The following is a 21469-nucleotide window of genomic DNA, read 5'->3' on the forward strand; positions in this document are numbered from 1 at the left end:
CACTGGGAAGCTGCAGCCCCCAGAGCAGTGCCTGCCTGCAGCCCCCAGAGCAGTGTCTCTAAATTCCACCCTTGATGGGTCCTAAGGAGGAACTCGGACCAGAGCTGTCGCTGGACAGTGAGACCCAGGACATCCCAATGGCCAGGGGGACACCTCTGCCTTCATCTGCTTCCTCTGAGGATAGAGGGAGTGGCTTATATTCTTTTATATGATTTTTGAATCTAGATTATGATTGTTGTATTGATACTCCAAACTGTGTGCTATCCACCCAATCTGCAGAGGGTCCAGGTTGTATTGTATTACAAATTCTTTATTTTGCTACTTACAGATTGCACTCTTACAGATTCTGCTTGTAAAAGTCCTGGGCCATTCTAATACATTCTGTACTATAGTAATAATGAAATCCTAATAAGGAAAATAAAGCTTAAATTCTAACTAATTTAGTACTTTCTTTAGTACTTTAGTACTTTTTAGGTTCTGCCTAAAATCCCTAAAAGAAAGAAAGTCTGTCTCTTCAGTGTCTAGTGACCTCATGAAAAAGTGAGTAATTTGCTTACCTATTCTTGTCGTGCTTTCTGTATTAAAAAAGAATCTTCTCCTATCTTCCGGCCAGTTCAGCCTTTCCTCCAAGTGCTCTGTTATGTTCAGGTAGGCTTCATCTAGGCCCATAGGCATAAAATTGGGATCATATTCAGCCAGTATTTCTCTAACCTTGATAAACACAAAGTGAAATTTGTTCTGTAAGAGCAGATCTTGACACAAAATTAGAACACGAACAAATGTACTTTGAAACTTCAAGATGATCAATAACTATTAAAGATACTTACAGTACCAATTATTTGTTTATATTGTAAAATTACAGTAGTGCTTCTCCAAGTAGCAAGACACTAATACTTAGTGAGAACTAAACAGATTTTGAGCATTGTATTTAACTGGAAAGGACACTAAGATCAGTGTATAAGGACTTCACGCCTACTAGGTCCACATCCACTGAATAAAACACTGGGGACCTGGAAACTCAGCAAAGCAGATAAACTGATGCAGCTTTCAGTGCTTGGTGTGTCAGATATCACATACACAAAGGTTAAAAAATCCCACCAGCAACAACAGAATTTTAAGTTTTAAATTACATTAAACTGAAGTTATAGACAATGTTTTAGAGTAGTGGTTAATGCCACAGACAAAACCTGTTGGGGAATCTCTAGTGATAAGTCCATCTTTCTAGAAGGAAACAGTAAAACAAATGGTCAAAATAAAAGCTCTACCTTCTCTCCTCTCTTTTTTTTTAAACCTGGAGGAAAACCTGACTGTGTCATGATTTTTTCCTATCAGTTTGGGTCAAGTTCTTAGGCATTACAACATTTGTCCACATGCACTTCATCTTTCTGAAACTGAATAAAGATAGAATTCACTACTGAACTTTAAAAGACAAAGTGAAATAAATTTACATATTTTCAACCCAAATCCTGAGAGCAAAACATAACTAAAAATCCAGACCAAATCAAATCTTTAATACTTTAATACTTTACCCTATCAAACAACAAATGAAATACACGTTGTGAAATACATATCATGAAATCCAAGAGCCTTAACAAGTTCAAACCCATTCTGAAATATGCACATTTATATATGCCTTTTTTTTTTTTCAGAAGTGAAAAAAAATCAAGTAAGATCAACCTTACTTCATATATGTGAAGAGACTGAGGCTTCATAAAAATAAAGAAGGCCTGACATAATTTTATTAAAGCCTTATGTCATGCACTAGTTTGATTTAAAATGTACAAAACACATTTTTTCCTTTTTTTTTTTTTAAACAGGCTTTTAGGTATCACAGCTATTTCCCCCAGCACTAAGTAAAACTACTTCCATTAAAGCAAAATATGATTTCTTTTCTCCCTATTTCTTTTGCTCTATCAAGTAATTTCTTTAAAAATATTTAATCTGCATTTATAAGTCAGTAATGTTCTTCGTTTTTCTCTCCAGTAATTCATATTCAAAAGTATGACTATGCATTGCATGAAATTATCATTGCCATGTTTCCTAGATACTTGCAACTTCCTAGTAACTAGATGATGCTCCATGCTTTTGAACTTTTAAGAATAATAAAGCTCAAGTGCTACCACTAGCTCACTACACAAAGGTTTTCAAAACTTCTGTCAGCATCACTATTAACTTCAGTAAAATTGTCAGATTGGGTAAGTGCACTGTTTTTTCATCTCCTTATCCAAAAGCACAAATATTTTGTTTGACTTATGTTTAAAGCCACATTACTGAAGAGTTTAATATTTAAATTATCACTTTCCATATTATCTAGAACTGATGTTATTGATACAGTCTAAAAACAAGTACACTCGATTTTGGTTAGAGACCACTTTCAGACTTACCTCTTTACTCACTTTGCTGTATTTTTCAAAGTTTAGTGGTACTATAGTTAGATGTGGACATAGCCTTTTAGCAATAAATCCAGGCATGGCTGCACGAACACCGAATCTCCTAGCATGGTAATTTGAGGTGGACTTAAGAGAGATTAGGTAAGTTTAGTGTTCAGTAATCAATTTTTTCTTTAAGTTTAGTATTAAATAATAAAGTTCTAATCACATATCTCCATACAGTAAAGACTGACAAAGCGAAGAGTTTACATGCATTTTCACTCTCCCTCCTCCTGCCTTTCAATCTAAATTTGCATTAGTACACTTTTTACTGAAAAATCCAACTTACGTGATCAAGTCTAAGAACTGCTGCTTCCTTTATTATTTTTGGGTTTTCCACACTTCATACAAAACATTGTCATTATATTTATGCTATTATTCTATGGTTTACTAGGCTTAAGATTAATGTCATTGATTTCTGTACTAGTTTAACACTCAGCCTTACCAACATACTCATTGATCCCACTGCTATAGGTTTTTCCTTCAGCTCTGGATTGTCTCTCATTTCCACAGCTGCATAGAAGGCATCCATGTCAATGTGTACAATTGTACTGCTAAGGTTACGACTCCGTTCCAATTCTATCACAAGTTTGTCCACCTGAACAGAATAAACCAGTAATTGAAATACTACTAACCTGGCAGAAGTGCAACAGTATAGATGATCCTAAAAACTCAAATGCATCTTGCATATAGTTAAAGAAAAAAACCTCAACAAACCCAATCCCCACTAAACCAGCACCAACAAAAAAACCCCAACAAATCTTTGGATGAAACTTGCTCTCAGAGAGAATACTACTGCAGCAATTGGTACAAAAAACACCCCAAACCCTGTGAAAAAAAACCACAGTTGTTGTGGTTTAGCCTCAGCTGGCAACTGAGCTGCTGCAGCCACTTACTCACTTCCTCACAGTGGAAGAGTCAGAAGAATAAAAGTGAGAAAATTCATGGGTTTAAATAAAGACAATTTATCACAGAAAGCAAAAGCTGTGCACGCAAGCAAATCAAAATAAGAAATCCATTCACTGCTACCCATGACAGGCAGGTGTCCAGCCATCTTCAGGAAAAACAGCTTAATCATACATAGGAGTTACTTGGGCAGACAAATGCCATAGCTGCGAAAATCCATCCTTCATTCATCTACACCCCATTTTGTAGGCTGAGCATGATGTTATATGGTCTGGAATATCCCTGTGGTCAGCTGGGGAGAGCTGTCCTGGCTGTGTCCCCTCCCAGCCCTTGTGCACCCCCACCCTCCTCATTGGTGGGGTGGTGGGAGGAGCAGAAAAGGCCTTGGCTCTGTGCAAATGTTGCTCGGCAATAGCTAAGCATCTCTTTATTATCAACACTGCTTTCAGCAGAAATCCAAAGCACTGCCCCATGTTAGCTGCTGTGAAGAAAATTAATTCCATCCCAGCCAAAACCAGCAGAAAACCCCACCCACCAAACAACAAAACCCCACATAATGTGACAAAAAAAAGACGTATCTGATTCAGACAGAAACATTTTAAGACCCTTGAATATGAAGTTTTACTTAAAGCACTTAGTTTTAGAAATACAAGTTATTTGAAAAAAATGAAAACATGGTAATAAAGAATTTCCAACTTTCCTAAATAAAGCTATCACACTTAAAAAATTGGCCTAGAAAGGTGAAGAGGAGACCAGCAGCTCACAGGACACATCCATCTATCTTGTCTTGTCAGAAATAAGGTCTCAAACACACCTATTCACTTGCCACAAAGTAAGCTACTGTAAAAGCCTCAATAAAATTCCTCAACTTTTTTTACAGGAACCCATACCATGTAAGGCTAGATTGCTAGGAAAACTACAAGTTATTTAAAGAATAGCCTATACACAAAGTGTGTTTCACTCCAAATGTTAAAGATGTGTGTCTACTAGTAGACTGTGAGCAGTACAACTTCATCAGCTTCATAGTGTTGTGAGGCAGAGGCTTTGATTGTGCTTAATTTACGTGTATTTTTACCAAAAGTCACGCAGATCACATGCTTGTTCCTGAAATACTGTTGACCTATGAATGAGGCATGAGCTATGCTGTCATGAAAAAATGTAAGTGAAATATTTGACATGGGATTTTTTTAAGGCCTACTGATTTAAGATGACTATGTTGGCAGCAGCATCACACATCATTCTAGAAGAGAAAAAACAGAAAAAAAAAAAGAATGTGCTATCAAAATAAGATTACTTAACGACACTGATGACTATGGCAACCTCAATCTACACAACCAAAGGCTGGTACTGCTAGTAAAAAATCCCGATGGCATAATAGAGCAAGAAAGGGACTTAGAAAAAAGGAACCAAAGTTTCACTTTGCTTGCACACGTAAGGACACACATACTCTCATGACATCAAGGTGCCAGTACAGAAATGTCTCTAGACTTACTATGATGCATTTATGGCCCTGGAGATGAATGTTTACATGCAATTTGCATGGTTCTTCTCTTTTTTATTTCCCTCAACAGAGCTGCTTAATAAAAAAACATAAAAACCTTATCCAGAAGGACCATCTTTGAACTCAAAACACTTGAAGCAAGGCAAGTGAGCCTGGAATGTTCTAATTAAATTGTTGATTAATGATTTACAAAGTCTCTTCTTTGTTTTTTTCCAAGTTGCTTTGAGAGATGAAATGCTAGACTGGGGCCTTAGACTAGGCTACGCAACACAGAAGAGCACAGTGTGTTTGGCCTCTGAGGCTGAGAAAACTAGTTCATACAAATTAAAAGCACAAAGGGGTAGCCATTCAAACAAACAAAGTGGGGTGTTTACATTATTTCCATTATATTACTAATTCACAAGGATTCATGTCACATTTTAACTGTCAAAAGCATCATTATTTTAAATTCTGCTTCACAGATAATTTTAGGTTGCTCTCAAATTCAAATTGTTTAATTAATACCATCAATTGCTGCTCTAGCTGCTTAACTAGCAACTTTTAGACAATTTGAAGAGTAACTTCTCCTTTTTTCTTATTCCATGGTAGAATATATAAATTTTCAAAGCATGACAGAAAAGTCAATAGAAACAAGACAATGGTAACTATTTAGAGAATAAACATCTGGGATAAACCCAGCATGGATGAAAAAAAACCAGCAAACATCAGTACAGCAGTTTCCAAATCTGGTAGCAGGTGTATATTTTTTAATATATTACTAATTACTGCAGAATCTAAAGGAGTTCCACACATTCTAATGGCAAAAAAGAGAGCATCATGTTGCAGATTCTACATTTTATGTATATTACTGCTTCCACCACGTAACCAGGATTTTGTCCAAAAGTCCGGTAAGTGGAGACATTTTTGTTTGCTTTTACCTTACAGTACTTAAATCAACTGCCAGCTTACGAAACCATACCTGAACCTCTAACCATTCTACAAGCAAGAATTCATCTGCAGATGAGAACATGCAGTGTTCATAGAGGTAGATATACAAATACCTTTCTAATTCCAGAATACTTCCCACTTAAAATTTTAGGGGAACAGGTTCTCTTATCAGAAGGTCGTACTAAAAAGAAGAGTTAAAAACTCAATAGATAAGAACAATAGAGAAGATGATAATAAGAATTGCCTATATCCATAACTGAATGGAGCTGATTAAACAATACACAGCAATTATTAAGAAAACCAAACAAGACAAAGATTTGTAAAAGTGAAAGGTGGATGCCTGGGGAGATGTAGCTGGCAGGTAAGTAACAGAAAAAGGGTGAGGTATTTAGAATATCAGATACAGAGAGAGAAGACTGGTTCCAAGTCCACAAATTTCAATGAGTACTATGGGACAAGGACTGCTTTGGAAAGAGGACTGATGGTAATCTCTGGATGGGGGACAAGAAAGGAAAATTCATGATATGGTAAATTAAAAGAAAGGAGAGGAAAGACCAAAATGGTCAGAATTTGTGATGGGAGAATGAGGGCAACAACAATAATGAACCAGAGTTTATGTGCTTACAGGGAATAGAACAAAAATCCAAGGTTTCAAGATGTTTTTATAGCAGCAAAGACCTAAAATTAGCCAGCAAAAAAGTGTGTATGCTATATGCCTCTAATGACAGTTTTCATGCAGTATGACAGCTGACTTTACAGTTTATCTACTGGAAACAAAGATGACTACTATTTCAGCAAGCAGCATAAAGATTTCAAACATGGAATTTGAAACTTGGGTCCCAGTAAGACACATATGAGAGAATTTACCTCTTTAAGTTTCTTTTTTCTTCTGTAGAAACCAGTTTTCATAAGAAACATTAAAAGGCTATAAAATTATGTTGCAATATCAAGGAATCAAGTTCCGAAAAAGACAACATGAAGGTAGACAAAGCAATGCAAATTTCTTGGCTTCCACTATGTGCACTACATATACTCTCATTATATAACTATACAATAATATTATTTATAGGATTTGTGTCATTCATGTAATTCATTTTATAAGAAAGACTATTCTCTGTAAAATAAATAGTTCTCTGGTGAAGGTAGGGTGGAAATAGAAGGTTTTTTTTCTGTAAAAAAAAAAAAAGCTAAAAGCTACCTTAGTAAACTAAAAAAAAACTTGGACAAGCAGAGTCGTAACTAATCCATGTTAAAGATTCACTAAAAAAAATTGTGGCATACAGACTTACAACAGACTTTTCAGAGGTTCTCAGAATGGCAAACTTTTCTGGGCACAAATTTGAAACACTGACATCTAAAGTACAGAAGTGATTTGCAAATCTGAAATGAACAAAAAAGGTTGTACACCAAAAAAAGCTCAACCTCTAATACTCACAATGGCACTGAAAATTAATGTATGTGTTTAATCTTCATGTGCTTCAGCTCCCCATCTAAAAATCAGCAAAATATCACTCTGCTGGAATATTGCAAGAATTAAGAATTCACAGCATGTGTTGTACCACATAAAAAACTCTATTAGGGAATCAGTAACTCTGCACTCAAAACTGGATTAGACTAGAGTTCAACAAATAAAGCTTGGGGCCACCCATTGAATACTGAGGACAACAGAAAATATTGAATAATATCCCCCTCAGTGAACGCTGTCTGCAATGCGCACCAAATAAAACAGGAATCCTGTTAAGGAAAACTAGCAAGCAATCATTTAATTAAAGACTGAATCACAGCACAAATGAAAGTGGAAAGGAATTCAGCTCCTATAAGGAATTTTAATTCTGTTGTGCCTAGTTAATGTTTGATGTGCAACCTTTCTTTTAACATTTCATACACTGTAATACTTTGGAGACTATTATCTACCATTAGCATTTGAGAAGAGAAAAAGCCTCTTCATCGGTCTAGTTCAGGACACTTGTATTTCTTGTGACTGCTTGCCATGATGATTTTTCATTAATTAGCTTAACAAAGGCATCAATTATACCCAGAATTGTTGTCAACTGTGATCTTTCTCATTCCATTGCAGGCCATGAACACAAATATATGTAAATTCTAAACCCATTAGTGATATGATACTTAATAGCAAAGTATTTAGCAAACCTTTACATAAACCACAATGACATCACTTTAAACTGATCAGACTCGGAAAAACAGGAATTAATTTGTTTCATTTTACTCATTCAGAGAACATTTCAGAGTAATTTTGCAAACTATTCTTCCAGCAAGTTTTTACTAAGATGACACCATCAAAACTTTGTGTACTTTTCCTTGTATGTCTAACGTCAAAATGGTAGTTTAACATTGTGCCTATCACAAAATTTAATGCAATAAACCAGAACACACAAAAATGTTTATGATCCTACAATTAGTCCAGTAAGTCTTTAGAAGATTAGTACCTGCAGCTGTGCTTTCAAGAGCTGTTGTGTTGTAACTTTCTCTTTTAGCTGCATCATTTTTTCAATTCGTTGGTTAACTTGCTGATCTTTCTTAAGTTCATTTTCATAAAATCTAGAACCCTGAAAGAAAAGAATCACAAAACCACGGTGTTTTTCTTTTTGTCTTTATCTTATCTTTAAGCAACCACATTCGATCTTTAAATACAGAAAACACAAAACACAGAAATGGTTTCTAACGCATACCTTGGATTTTCATATAAAAATACAATAAAGAGACCACTGGTTCTTTACATCTCTCTCTTCAAATGACACACATATATTTCTCCTGCTCAAATGAGTTTAGAGAACTTCATATGTTTATTCAGTCTAACACCTGACAAGGAAAATTTAAAAAGAATAGATAAAAGTCAAACTATTCTTTGCAACACCTCCAAGGCGTGGAGTACAGAACTCAAATAAAAATTTATTTAAGCATTTTTTCACACTTCCAAATAGCTTAATATATATGGAAATACACAATGATATTGCATAAGTCAAATCCACTTGTAATGTTGAGTATTTTGTTCGCCATTTAATCTTGAAGCACACTGCAGAATCAGAAGCTATTTGGAAGACGATCATGAAAATCAAATGGGTATAAAAAAGCCCTGTTGCTCTCAAATATGTAATTGCTCCTTCAAAAAAAGGCATAAATATAAGAAGATGTAACGACAAGACAATAATAATGTACAGAGTGTATAGTGTGACTTTCCCTTCTGACTCATAACAAAGAAAGGAGGGCATACAATGAAGTAGAAAAGACAAAAATTCAAAACTAGGAAATAAAATACTTCTCTTGCCACATCTCTTAGCTTATAAGTAAAATAATATTTGCAATAAAAGGCTTTTGTTGAACTACCTGGTAAAATTGGCAAAAATGAACAAGTTTCAAAGTGTCTGACTACCAAACTGTCACTGATACCAAGAATTCAGCCATAGTCAAGTCAGATTCAGGCATTTATATAAAAAGCAAAATTATTCACTTTTACAATAATTATAAAAGAGATGAATGGCAGGGCTGTAATATGTCGTGTTTCATTAGGAGAAATATCTAATTAGAACAAATTAGGGTGTGTGTTCTTTGACTATCAGATACGCCTTTCACCTTTCTTCCCCTATGCCATCAACTATGACTTGTTGAGACTCATTTAAAGAAATGAGTACCAAAATGTAGGTGTGGAAAGCAACCCAATACATTACTAAGTTTTTTTATTATTAAGTTTTTTACATCTCCTGCAGTATTTCACAGCTGGAATGCCATAGATCTTGTTGCAATACAGCTATGGGTACTGTCTGTAGGTGTCATTTTAAAGACTACAGAAAAGCTTCAGGAAAAGAATCAAGGCTTCTTTTCAGATTTCTTGATGTGTATCTGGCATTTATAAACTCTTGCACTTTTTTGACAGAAATATATTCAATTAGTTAGATGCCTGTATGTCAGTTTTGAAAGCCTATTTTACAGATCATTCTGTTTTCTACCAGGAAATGAAAAAGTAATTGCTATAATGAAATTATTTATGTAAGTATAATTATTTGGGATATGTCTGACAAAGCACTGTTTTCAAGAAAGAGTGAACACAGTAAGTAGAAGAAATATCTAATCAAAAGGAGCTTGATAGTATATAAAATATCATGAATGTGCTTCCCTCTGCCCCACCCCTGCAGATCACCATAACACAATAGTAGTCAACACAGAATTCATGAGGAAAACATCAAAGTACATAATCCCAGGCCACAGTGACACCAAATAAAATACACACTTGTCCAAGGAAAAGTAAGAAAACCCTGAGTTTATCTGAGTTGCTCAGATAAAGTGCTATTCCTATATTGTTCTATATGAACTCTCCAATAACAACTAGGATGACTAACATTTCAGTGGTTTGTAGATTTGTGAGGGCCTCTGTGGACCTTTAGTACAAAGCTGCATGCTACTGGTCACCTCTCTTGAATACTGAGAACACAGTCACAAAGACAGGCAGTAAGCACAAAGAAATTCTACTGAAAGTACTAGAAAAACTGGATTACATCAAGTTCAAATGTTACAGGAAGGTGAACAAAAGAAGTAAATCTGCTTGTCTGATTAATGATGGGGTGGACAAAAGGAATGGAAAGGGGGAGAAAGAGGAAGCTGCAGCCCTCATAATTACCTCTGGAATATGCTGTGATATTTATGTACTGCCTTGGACAAAAAGGGAGCACTTAAGCATATACTTAGTTGTACTCCTCCATGTCCTTGTGGATGAATCCAACAATACCCTACAGCATGCTAAACTATGGTTCCTCCTCTTCCTCCCCACATATGAATTTCTTCTAAGAAGATGCCATCCATATACACCTGTGAGGGATAAAGTTTGGGGAAGGGAGGAAGAGAGCCTTACAATACTGGGCCACAGATAAAGCACCAGGAAAAAAGTAATCAAACCAACCTTAGTAGCATCCATGATGATTTTATTGATTTTCTCCTTATCCAAACCCTGCATTCCAGCTTTGTTATCATTAAGGCCCATTCTGAGTAGAACTCCATCATTGCAAGAGCTGTTGGCAGCTTTTTTCATGTCATCCATTGTACTTCTGGAAAACAAGTGCTTTATGATATAATATCTGAAAAAAAAGCAATCAAATATTTATGTTCCAACTGAACAATAACAATAATTAAATTTTGGAATTTATTTGCTTTATTTATTGAATAAGCATTTTATACTTATTCTGAAAATAACATATTTATTACAAATATGAAGACTTGTATTCCTGCAAAGTGTCTGACCTGCCACACTCACCACATAAAACTACCTGTAACTCTATCAGTGTTTGGAGACAGTAAGACTCTATTTTTTTTATTAAATTAAAACCATTTTCTTTTAAAACCTCCCTTACAGAAATAACTGAGCACAAACCAACCTCAGATAAAGGCTAGTACCTTACATGTGAACATGATACTTATGCCTGTACATCATCCTGTCAGATGAAACATTACTGCCTTAAACACAAAATACTTAGCACTATTTCATTAAAAGAAAAAAAATCGGAATATTTTTAAATGGAAGAAAACCGCCGCTCATTTGGTCATCATCCCTGCTTGAGACAAGCTGTAGAATCCTTTCTAGTAATTTCTAGCTCAAATTCAGAATCAATGTTTGTGTCAGAACTCATCTTTTAAAAACAGATGGCTTCAATTAAAAGTTTTGAATAAAATCCTAATTCAGAATAAAAATCATGCACTCTTTTTTTGCCATTAATGTGTTGAGCCATGGTATCCAACTAGTGGAACTTACCAAGCCTGTACTACTCAACTACAGCCATTGGTAATTTCTTATACATGCAGACGCTTCTGATATCTGAACTTCTGACATCTTCCCTTGTTCTTTATGAAAATAAATTGCCGAATCCTCAGTAGGCTCTAATTAGATGGTAAACTGTTTAGTTATTAAATTGGTCTCAAACAAATAAAGCAAATTTTATCTTCTGTAGCATGAACTGGTGGTCTTATTTTTGCCAGATTCAAACAAGCAGACTCATAGAATAGTTTGAGTTGGAAGGGACCTTTTAAAGGTTACCAAGTCCAACCCCCTCCAATGAGCAGGGACATCTTCAACTAGAGATCAGGTTGTTCAGAGCCCTGTCACACTTGACATCAGATGTTTCCAGCAATGGGGCATCTACCACTTCTCTGGGCAACCTGCCCCAGTGTTTCATCACCCTCACTGTAACAAGAAAAAAAATCTAATCTAAACCAATCCTCCTCAGTTTAAAACCACTACTCCTTGTCATATTGCAGCAGGCCCTGCCAAAAAGTCCAAGTGTGATAATGGCATAAATTATTTAACATGTATTTATTACTGAAAAAGCATACAGAAATAATTTCTTCCTATCCCAAATCACTGACTCATAAACGACTTCAGGTTTATGTCATGCAGAATGGACATTCACTCCTCAACTTTATGCTGCTCCCTGTGACAGGAACCCTTCCTATTTGGACAAGCCCGACCCTTTCAGACAAAACCAGCAGCTTTATTAAACAATCACAAATTACACAAGTCTAAGAGTGTGTAATTTTTCCTTTAAATGCCACTTTCCCATGCCAGAATTTAAGTGGGCCTCATTAGCAACCAAACATAAGAAGGTCGTTACGTATTTTTGCATTTAGAGATGAATTTCTGTTATTAAAGAACCACATGAGTAACTTTTACAAATTAATGATGGCAATGTCCATATTTTCCTGAAGTTCTTCTACTGAAACATACTAGCCAACTGAAGTCAAGATATTAAAGAAAGCCATGTTTACAAAAAAAGTTCTGTCAAAAATATCCAAATTTTAATCATATGCTATTAATTCAGATTATTATTCATGGTGTCTGCTGAAAAATGCAAGATCAGTTACATAATGCTGTGTTTATATACAGTGTGTTGTATCACAAAGAACAGAAGTTGATGTAGAGACCAGAACTCTTCTCTTAACCCTTTAGTAGCACTTGCGCTTCTGGGAATAGGAGTGGCTTCACAGCTCTTACTTGTATTTATCAAATAAAAGACTACAATGCTGAACATCTTCATAAATTTTTCAGCTACAGTAGGACAATCTCTTGCAGTTAGCATGCACATTTATCAGAAAAGGTTTGGTAGACTTCAATCAAAGGAAAAAGCATTGCACCCCAAACAACATTCCAAACTTCATCTCATGCTCATAAGCACCCTTGTATCAATTAGGTCCCAGTAATTCCATTGTTACTGGCAATCTCTAGTAAGTAAAGGGCAATATTTCCAAGAAATACTTTCATCAAAGTAAATATCCCTCCACTATTCTCCCTGCTTCTTTTCTCACTCATTGCCTTCAAGAAACAGGAATGAACATGATTGCTTCCATTTCCTATTCTAATATTTTCAAAATGTTTTTAGCTGTTCCTTATTCCTGAAAGAGTCTTTCTCCCTAGCATGTACACATCTTTCCCCTTCCTCACTGAGAGCACTCTTAAAGGCTCAGTTTATAGCAGAGGCTTTAAAAACTAATTTATGTTAGTCAAAAGAAAGCCTTCTTTATCTCACTGTTATGTAACCAACAATAAAAAAAAATATACCATGATGATACCAGTGATGGAAGAAATAATTGTCTTTATAAAGTCTCATAAATGGTGATCACCTGATGTATTTTATCTTTTGAGTTTATTGTGTGGAACAAAATACACTGCTAGTCCCAGATAAGAAAAGATATAAATATCAAATAGTACCTTAGCAGAAATTAAGAAGAAAATATTTATCTGAGCACATGACATTAGTTCTCCATCAGAGCTTACAGGTGTATAGAAGGGAAAACATGAATAGCAGGTGATACAACTTCCAGCTGCTTAATATGAAGAGAACCTGAACATTATCTTGGTTTCACACTTACAGGTCTGAAAAAAAATCCATAAAATATTTAAAATATTGAAATGAATCACAATAGCTACAATAAGACAACTGATATAGTACTGTCAGATAAGACCAGTGGTCATTTGCCACAGACAAAAATGAAAATATTTAAACATAACAGAGAAGCAGCAGAGTTTTAAACTGTGCAAAATGTGAACACAATGTCAATGTAGAAATCTAGCAACTGTTTCAATTATGCTAGAGAAAACATTGAACTTGTGGTGACACAATGTTAGAAATTGTTTTCCTAAAAAAACTTGGAAAAAGTGGGTAAAGGTCAAGAAACTAACAAAACAGTCTATGCAGAGTGACATACTTTTGGCATGCTGTCATCTCAAGAAGTTGTTGCGAGACTGAGCTGTTTCCTCTAATAGAAAACATGACATGTCTCTCAGTATCATACTGAGCAAGTCGGGTGTGAAACCAGAAAAATCTGTGAAGGCAGTCTACAATAATATACTACCCTATTATTCCTGTGATTGGGAAACGAGAGGAAGCAGGAAAATCACATGAAAGTGGAAGGAGATAACTTTCCAATTACTACAGAAGGACTTCTACATATAAAGACTTAGGGAGTGAATGTCAACAGTTAATGTAAAGCAAACCAACAAACAAACAAAAAATTTGAAAGGAACAACAAAATACCATTACCGTGAAGAAAGTTTTGTGAATAAACTGGGATGCCTACAGGTGGAAAAAGATCACTAATAAAACTGCAATCAAGCTCTTCTAGAAGCAGGCATAGAAACTCAACTGAACTAGCAAGACAGGGTTATACATTATTTGAAAGTGTCAGGAGATTGACACAGCAAAAGAATTAGAGCAATAATTTAATTTCAAGTGCCTCTACCTTCATTCATATTTAGCATTTTTTTTAACTGTTGACTGAAACAACCTAAAGGAAATTGCTTGTATTTGATCGTGTGCCACTCCTCCAACCTGTCTTCATTAAAAATTTTCCAATTCCAGCAACAGAAACCCTGTGTGCTGTGTGAAAAGTTAAATGCCTTTATATTTCAATTTCCATGTAATAAAATAGTGCAAAATACATGAAAAATTTCTAAGAATATTCAGTTCAGTGGACATAGTGTTATTATGCACATTATTAATATCTGCAAAGTACGTTAACAGTTCATCTTTTGTTGACGGAAAACGACACCAGCATGGAAAAGCCTGAAAAATAATTTATTTCCATACTTGTCGGGGTCTCTTCCCCCTGCCATGTAGCCCTGGGAGAGGAGCCCTGGGAGGGAGGCACGGGGTTTCCCTGCCCCTGCTCAGCCTCATTCCCCATTGGTTGTTTTGTGTTCCCTGCGTGGGCAAGGACCCTCGGGTCCCGTGACTGCCTCAGTTCCTCGGCAGAGCCCCGGCCATGCGGCTGGAGGAATAAACATCTCTGTAACATCTATCAAGAATCGGTCCATATATATTTCCTTTCCATGGGACTCGTTGTCTGATACGCGTGTTGCAGTATCCGCACTGTAACACATACTGAGTTATTATTTAATGCATGTAAGTTGTGTACCTGTCCTCATAAATAAAACAAATTCTGATATCTTTGTTACCACAGATGCTCATGACAATGTGAGGTGCAAAGCAGTTACTAAGATACACAACTGCCTACTTAGCCCAGAGCTCAAAAGCTAAACATAGGAATCAAAACTTACAGTACAGACATAAAGGACCATCTTCTACACCCGAATTGTCCTGAGCAAGTCTTCATGGTATATAAAAAAAATTTAAGTAAGTGTTGCAAATAGCAACACAAATATTAGAGACCCTTTCCCAAATGATTTTTTTATTATTATTATGTTCAGGATGGGTAAAACAAGGATCTAAATTAAATATTTTTCTTAATTTCTGTAAAACACATAAAAGCCTCCAATAACATTTCATCAAAATCTGATACATCATTTATTGTAGCAGGAGCCCAAAATAAACTTCCTATTCTCTCTCAATTAAAATATTTCAGAGATTCCTTTATTTAAACTCTTCTATTATAACTTTAGCAAGAACAAAGCAAAATTATAACACCTAACTTGATTTGCAAGTGTAGAGAATGGATAAAGCAATAGCTTCTGGAATCCTGTCATTACATAGGCTACACCAGAAGAAAACCAATATTACCCATCATTTCGATGACATGGTCAAAGTGTTAATAGTTCTGTAAAAGCACAACAATTATAAAGTTAAGACTTCATCCAGTTTTGACCTCAAAGAATCACTCCTCAGGGTTTTGACAAAAATCAAGTGTGGTGTAATACAGATCTCCATGTCTAAAAGTTGCATGCCACTAAAGTTAGGACTATACCAAAAAACACCAGAGAGAAGAAAAAGACAGAAAAAAACTTCCTGTCAAATATCCCATGTCTTTTACTTTTCTTATGGTAACTTAAAAACCAACCGATTATCAAAATCTACTAAAGTTTGGAGCATGCACTGCAAGCATTGGTGGAAAAATTTCTTTCTTAAAACAATTAAGATAATCACATCCATGTAGAAGACAGTTGTGAATAATGTGAAACTCCTAGAACACCTCATAAGTATTCAACAGATCCTGAAAAGCCAAATATTAAATAATCCAGCTCTGTTATATCTTCAGTAAAAGGGCAATTCAGTAGTCTAAGACTCAAAACACCCAATTTCAGTTACATCAAAAACTTTGCCACAACAAACAATTGCCCCAATCAAAAAACCCATAAGCCAAAACAAATAACATTAATAAAATAAGCAAGCTGGATAAGTGCATTTTCCTAGTGAGAATGCTACCAAGAAAAAAGTTACTAATAAGCATTCTTTGCAGTAACTTTCTTTTGTTTTGACATGGAATTCGGCTTAGCATTGTAAACAGGTTCCTCTACCAAACCCCTTAAACTAATGGGAAATTACTGTTCTACATCTCAAACTGGACATCTCATATTTACCGTTTTGCAAAACCTTTTGGTTTATATAAATGTAAAATATAAAATCGACACCAAAGACACTATGTAGAAAATTATACACATACTGAATAAAAGTACAGGAAATCCAGTCTTCAAAAACAAACAGACAAACCAACTACAAAGTGCCAACACAAACAATAAATTAAAAGAAAACAAACAACCAACCTAGGGAAAATTGTTTTGACAAGAGATGTTGGAAAGCTGTTACACTCTGCTATAAGTGAATGGGGATACTCCATGAGAGAAATTAAATTCACTTTTACCAAAGACTATACTCCACAAGAAAGTATGAAATAATTTATCTACTTCATTACTTTTTGCCAAGCATTGGCCAGTACCAAAAGAACAGTGAACTGAACAGTGATACGCAGAACAAAAAAACCATGCAGACTGATTCAAGAGTAACTCTCATTCCCAACCTTTTTAATGTCTCCTTTGCACTGGAAATGATTGCAGCTGGAAGCCACCTCAAAACAAAGCTTCTGGGTACTGCTGAAACAGTACTATAAATAATAAAAAAGAAAGACTACACGAGACCTTCCCAATAAGGCCAGAACTCATCGAAATAAGAATTTTTAATGGACAACACTTGGGTTTTACTCCAGTTGTTAATTTAGATTGAACTCGTAGCCATGTACTACACTTCTTATTCCACTCACTGCAGAGAAGTATCTTCATCCATGCTGGGCATGCAACACATGCACTGTTAAATAACTAAAACCCATCTAACTCACCTTGGTAAAGAAAATCATGTACCCATAGTTAGACCCTTTGAACAATATGTTTCCCACAAATGCATTGCTTTATTTCTTGAATTTCTAAGGTAATAACAAACATAAATTCAACAAAATAGGAAAATTCAACCCTGCTCGAGTATTTTCAACATTTCGGATATTTCAAAGGTCGCACTGCAAACTGATTTTATTTCATACTACTTCATTTATCCATTACTTGGATAAGGACATCATGCCAACACAGTAACATTATATTAATCATAGTATATCCTGATTTGGAAGGGACCCACAAGGAACATCAAACTCCAGCACCTGGACTTGCATAGGACAACCCTAAGAACCACACCATGTGCCTGGAAGAATACATACATATATAAAGCATGCGTATTGCATAATTTCAAAGAAGTGCACCTGTCTTTTGTAAGCATTCATTTGGCAAGGAAACATTCTGGCTGACTGGATCAAATTTAGCAAACTCTTTAACTCTCATTTCCTGTGATAATGCTTTAAGTATCAGTTGCTCTGAAGTCTTTCTCAGCAGGCAAATCATCACCAAAGACATGTTCAAGGAAGCACATCAGACTATCCTAACTATCTGCTCAATTCCTTTTAGCCACAGGGGGTTTGATTTTTACTAGAGGCCTGGTTTCTGAATAGCCCTGAGAAGCTCTAATCCTGTAGTGATTTACAAGAAAAGAACAGGCAGAAGGAACTGCACAAGTGTTGTCAGCATTTAATACATATACATTTAACATGGCGTTAACCACATAAATTCCCAACTAGTGCATTCAAAACTGCTACTGTTTCACTATTCTCTCTCTCTCTCTCAAAATACAATACAAACAAGATCCTTAGAAAAAAGAATCTTCCAATAAAGATGTAGTATCTTTACAAATGTAATAAGCCAGAACACACAACAAATTAATACTGAACAGAAAACTGGCCAGAATTAATGGAAGTGAAAATTCCAAATGCTCAACCTGACACAGATGAATGAGACGACTTTTAAAGCAGCAGCTGACTCAGCATTTTACAAAAACATAGATCCCATACAAGCACCTGGAATCAGCCCTAAAAAAAACAAGCTCCTAGAATTATGTCTTCTGTATATTCACTGACTTTAAGATGTAACAAATTACAGACAATTCCATCCCTTAAAAATTAAATAATTCGCACTGAAAGTAAACAGTTAATAGAGACTGCTTCTGACAATGCTCAAAAATAAACGTCAAAATATTTTATGCCATTCACCAAACTGTCTGAATAATTCTCTGCTTATGTGAAGAGTGACACAAGTAAAACAAGTGGAATACTCATTCCCTAGCAATTTTCTGTAGGCAAGACACAGTGCAATTCTGTTCTAAATTCTGCTTTCAGTTTCTCTGTCAAAAAATCCTCACGTCTTTAGAACATCTAAGTTTATTCGAAGGGCAAAGAACCGTGGTATCTTCCTCTGCCTCTATTCAGTATTTTACAAACCTTTTCAACTCAAAGATTTATCACAAATCTTTAAGTTTTCCTTGCAGTTCTAGATTACTGAAAACAAAAGCTTTAGCAGTTTAATCCATAAAGAAAATAATGAAAGAACTGAACATTCATCAGTAAAAACTATACCAGAGGTAGCAATCTGCAGATTAGTAGTTATCTGCAACCTGGCTTCTACAGACATGTTTAGTGCCAACATTCACATAAGGTTTCATATATGGTTTATTTAATTTTTTTTTACTTAGAAATAAAAGCCTAATACAGTGATTCACAGAGAGCAAAACTGTTCTAGAATAAAGTGTCTGAACCATTAATATTTCTGAGCCTATGCTATTAGGAAATATGCTGTGGCAGAACAAAGCTCCTTTAAGGATCCTCTTAAGAAAAATAGTCTTAAATTTCAGAACAAACATAATGGTAAGAATGAACACAATAGAAAGTGATGTTTTAAAAGAAAGTGACTGTTTTAAAAACATAAAATCAACACCCTAAAATAGAAGATATGGCAGTGGAAAGAACATATACAAAAAGGGAGTAGAAAAATAAAGGTATTTATAAAGTTACCCACTTGACAGTGCTTATTATGACTGCCATCCCTCATTTTTGTACTACAAGTAGTATATCAGCAATACAGAACACTACCTGTTCCAAGGTTCTAAAAAAGGCTGATGACTATTTCCACTTAAAAAAGTAATTTGTAAACTTCTTGCAATCCCTAAGACACTAGAAGGGGAACAGACTGAGTACAGGGGCACTTGCTATGAAAGAACAAATACAGCAATGAAGCACAAAATAAAGGTTCAATAGAAAAGGTATAGAAGGACCTAGAGAGGAGCAAGGGCATCAGGATACTAGTATGATTTTCTCCATTTCCCATGCTTTGGTTTGCATCCTGGATTGGTCTTGGCACAGGCAAACCAGATTGTTTTCAAACTATACACAGCTGGATGACTGCTCTTCCAGAGCACACCTGCTAAACAACAATTGTTATTGTAGGTGCCCTCCAAGGGATCAAACTACTGTAGTCTGAAAAACACACCTCTCAAAGCACATGTAAGAAGAACTTCAAGTCCTCAGCACTAAATCTTTCCTTTACAAATCTACACCCACTGCACCCCATGCTTGCTGATACAGATATGGCCTGATCTCATTAAGAGTAACAGACAGTATGCTATACTTGTAAAAAAACAGCCAGAACATTAGAAAGAAGGGGTAATGTACACAAGGTATTCACAATCCCAATACAGCTTTTGGAAGAACATAAACTGGCGACACTTTGTTGAAAAACAAGATACATAAGGAGCTTGTGACAGAAAAACCTATTACCTAGCACAGCCAATGCATTAAATGAAAAGTTGAAAAGGCAAACCTTTTAGCATCCAGTATTTTTTCATTTAAAGTTTGTAGTATGCTAGCCACAATCAATAATCCAAACAAATACCCTCTCTAAAAAGGATGGATATGTTTGTTGAACAACCTGAAAAAATATCTACCCAAGGCATCTTTTAGTTTTTAACACTTGATTGGTTCAATGTTCTGGAGGGGGGGAAAAAAAAGCAAGCTACGTCTGTAACTAAGTGAATAGTTTCAGATCAAAAGTATGACAGGGAATGTCTGTGTACACACCACTGCCACTGCTAAAAGGACTTGCTCAGACATGTCCTTCAGCTCCTGAAAAGAAGTTCATTCAGAGTTTAGCTGGGAAAACACAACTGGTTTTACAGGTGATGCCAATTAACTTGAACAACATATTGCAGAGAAGAACTATAAATTATTTGCATACATACCAACACTTACAAAGCTTACTTGAAAAATATAGTACATTGAAACCAATGCTAAGGAGAAAAAATTGCACTTGTTTTCTTCCCAAACACGTAGTGAACCAAAGAACATTGTTTTTTGGCAACGTTTTACATATTAGAAAATTGTCTAAAGTAGCACCCGCAGTAGACTTCTGTAGAAGTTTTTTCCTGTGCATAACAGTGATTACACAAATATTAAGATGTCTATGACAACTCTTTATTTCTAATAGTTTAGGACAATGATGCTGCCTTTTGAATCACACTCAGTTCTGCATTCATTGTAGATATCTTTATATCTGAGACTCTGAGAAGGTACAAATATTATTTAACTTTTAGCTGCTATATATAGAGAATGCACATAAGTAGCTGTGTCAATGCTCTTTCAAAAAAATAATAAACCCTCAATGGAAACTTTCGAACAGCCTAACATGGGAAAATTACACAATGATTTGTCATAAGGAGGAAGTCAGAAAAAGTAGAATTGTGCAGCATTGCTCTTACAACATAAACAGAAGTTTATCTTCCAAAACTGAAATTTCCTCAACCAACACTCTTTAACACGCTTTTCCCCCGCCCAAGATATCACGAGGAAGGAGATGAGTTAGTACAAACCTTAAGTCTTTCCCAAACCACTATAGTCACTGTCCACATATCGTGAAGTGACAGGTTCAACAGGGTTTTCTCTCTTCCTTTCTACAAGTATATCTCCACCCATAAATATCGACGAAGAAACGTATTTCAGACTAAGTCTGAAGAAAGAAATCACTGTTTTGTTCCCTAAAGTACGAAAGCAGTTTAATAAGTGGATGACAGGATAATCCCTCGCAGCCGAAGCCGAACGCTGACCCATCACT

General features: G+C 35.5%; 1 protein-coding gene across 7 annotated transcripts in view; it reads right to left on the reverse strand.

Annotated features, from left to right (window-relative positions):
• POLK (DNA polymerase kappa) overlaps nt 1–21463 on the reverse strand; it is a 35761-nt gene extending 14298 nt beyond the window's left edge. For 3 of the 7 annotated variants that reach the window (XM_017740696.1, XM_017740698.1, XM_017740692.1), the window contains exons 1-6: nt 21437–21463; nt 10676–10850; nt 8211–8330; nt 2875–3027; nt 2385–2516; nt 558–711 (exon numbers count right to left, since the gene is read on the reverse strand). In XM_017740696.1, the coding sequence (XP_017596185.1) occupies nt 558–711; nt 2385–2516; nt 2875–3027; nt 8211–8330; nt 10676–10813 (697 nt within the window). In that variant the 5' untranslated portion in view covers nt 10814–10850; nt 21437–21463. Of the gene's footprint in view, nt 1–557; nt 712–2384; nt 2517–2874; nt 3028–3458; nt 3860–8210; nt 8331–10675; nt 10851–13471; nt 13627–21227; nt 21404–21436 lie in introns of those variants that run through there. The other 4 variants (XM_008638608.2, XM_017740693.1, XM_017740695.1 and 1 more) reach the window with 4 other exon arrangements.
• Between the last annotated feature and the right edge of the window lie 6 nt (nt 21464–21469).

This window comes from Corvus brachyrhynchos, unplaced genomic scaffold (genome assembly GCF_000691975.1).
Source record: "Corvus brachyrhynchos isolate BGI_N302 unplaced genomic scaffold, ASM69197v1 scaffold467, whole genome shotgun sequence".
Lineage (NCBI taxonomy): Eukaryota > Metazoa > Chordata > Aves > Passeriformes > Corvidae > Corvus > Corvus brachyrhynchos.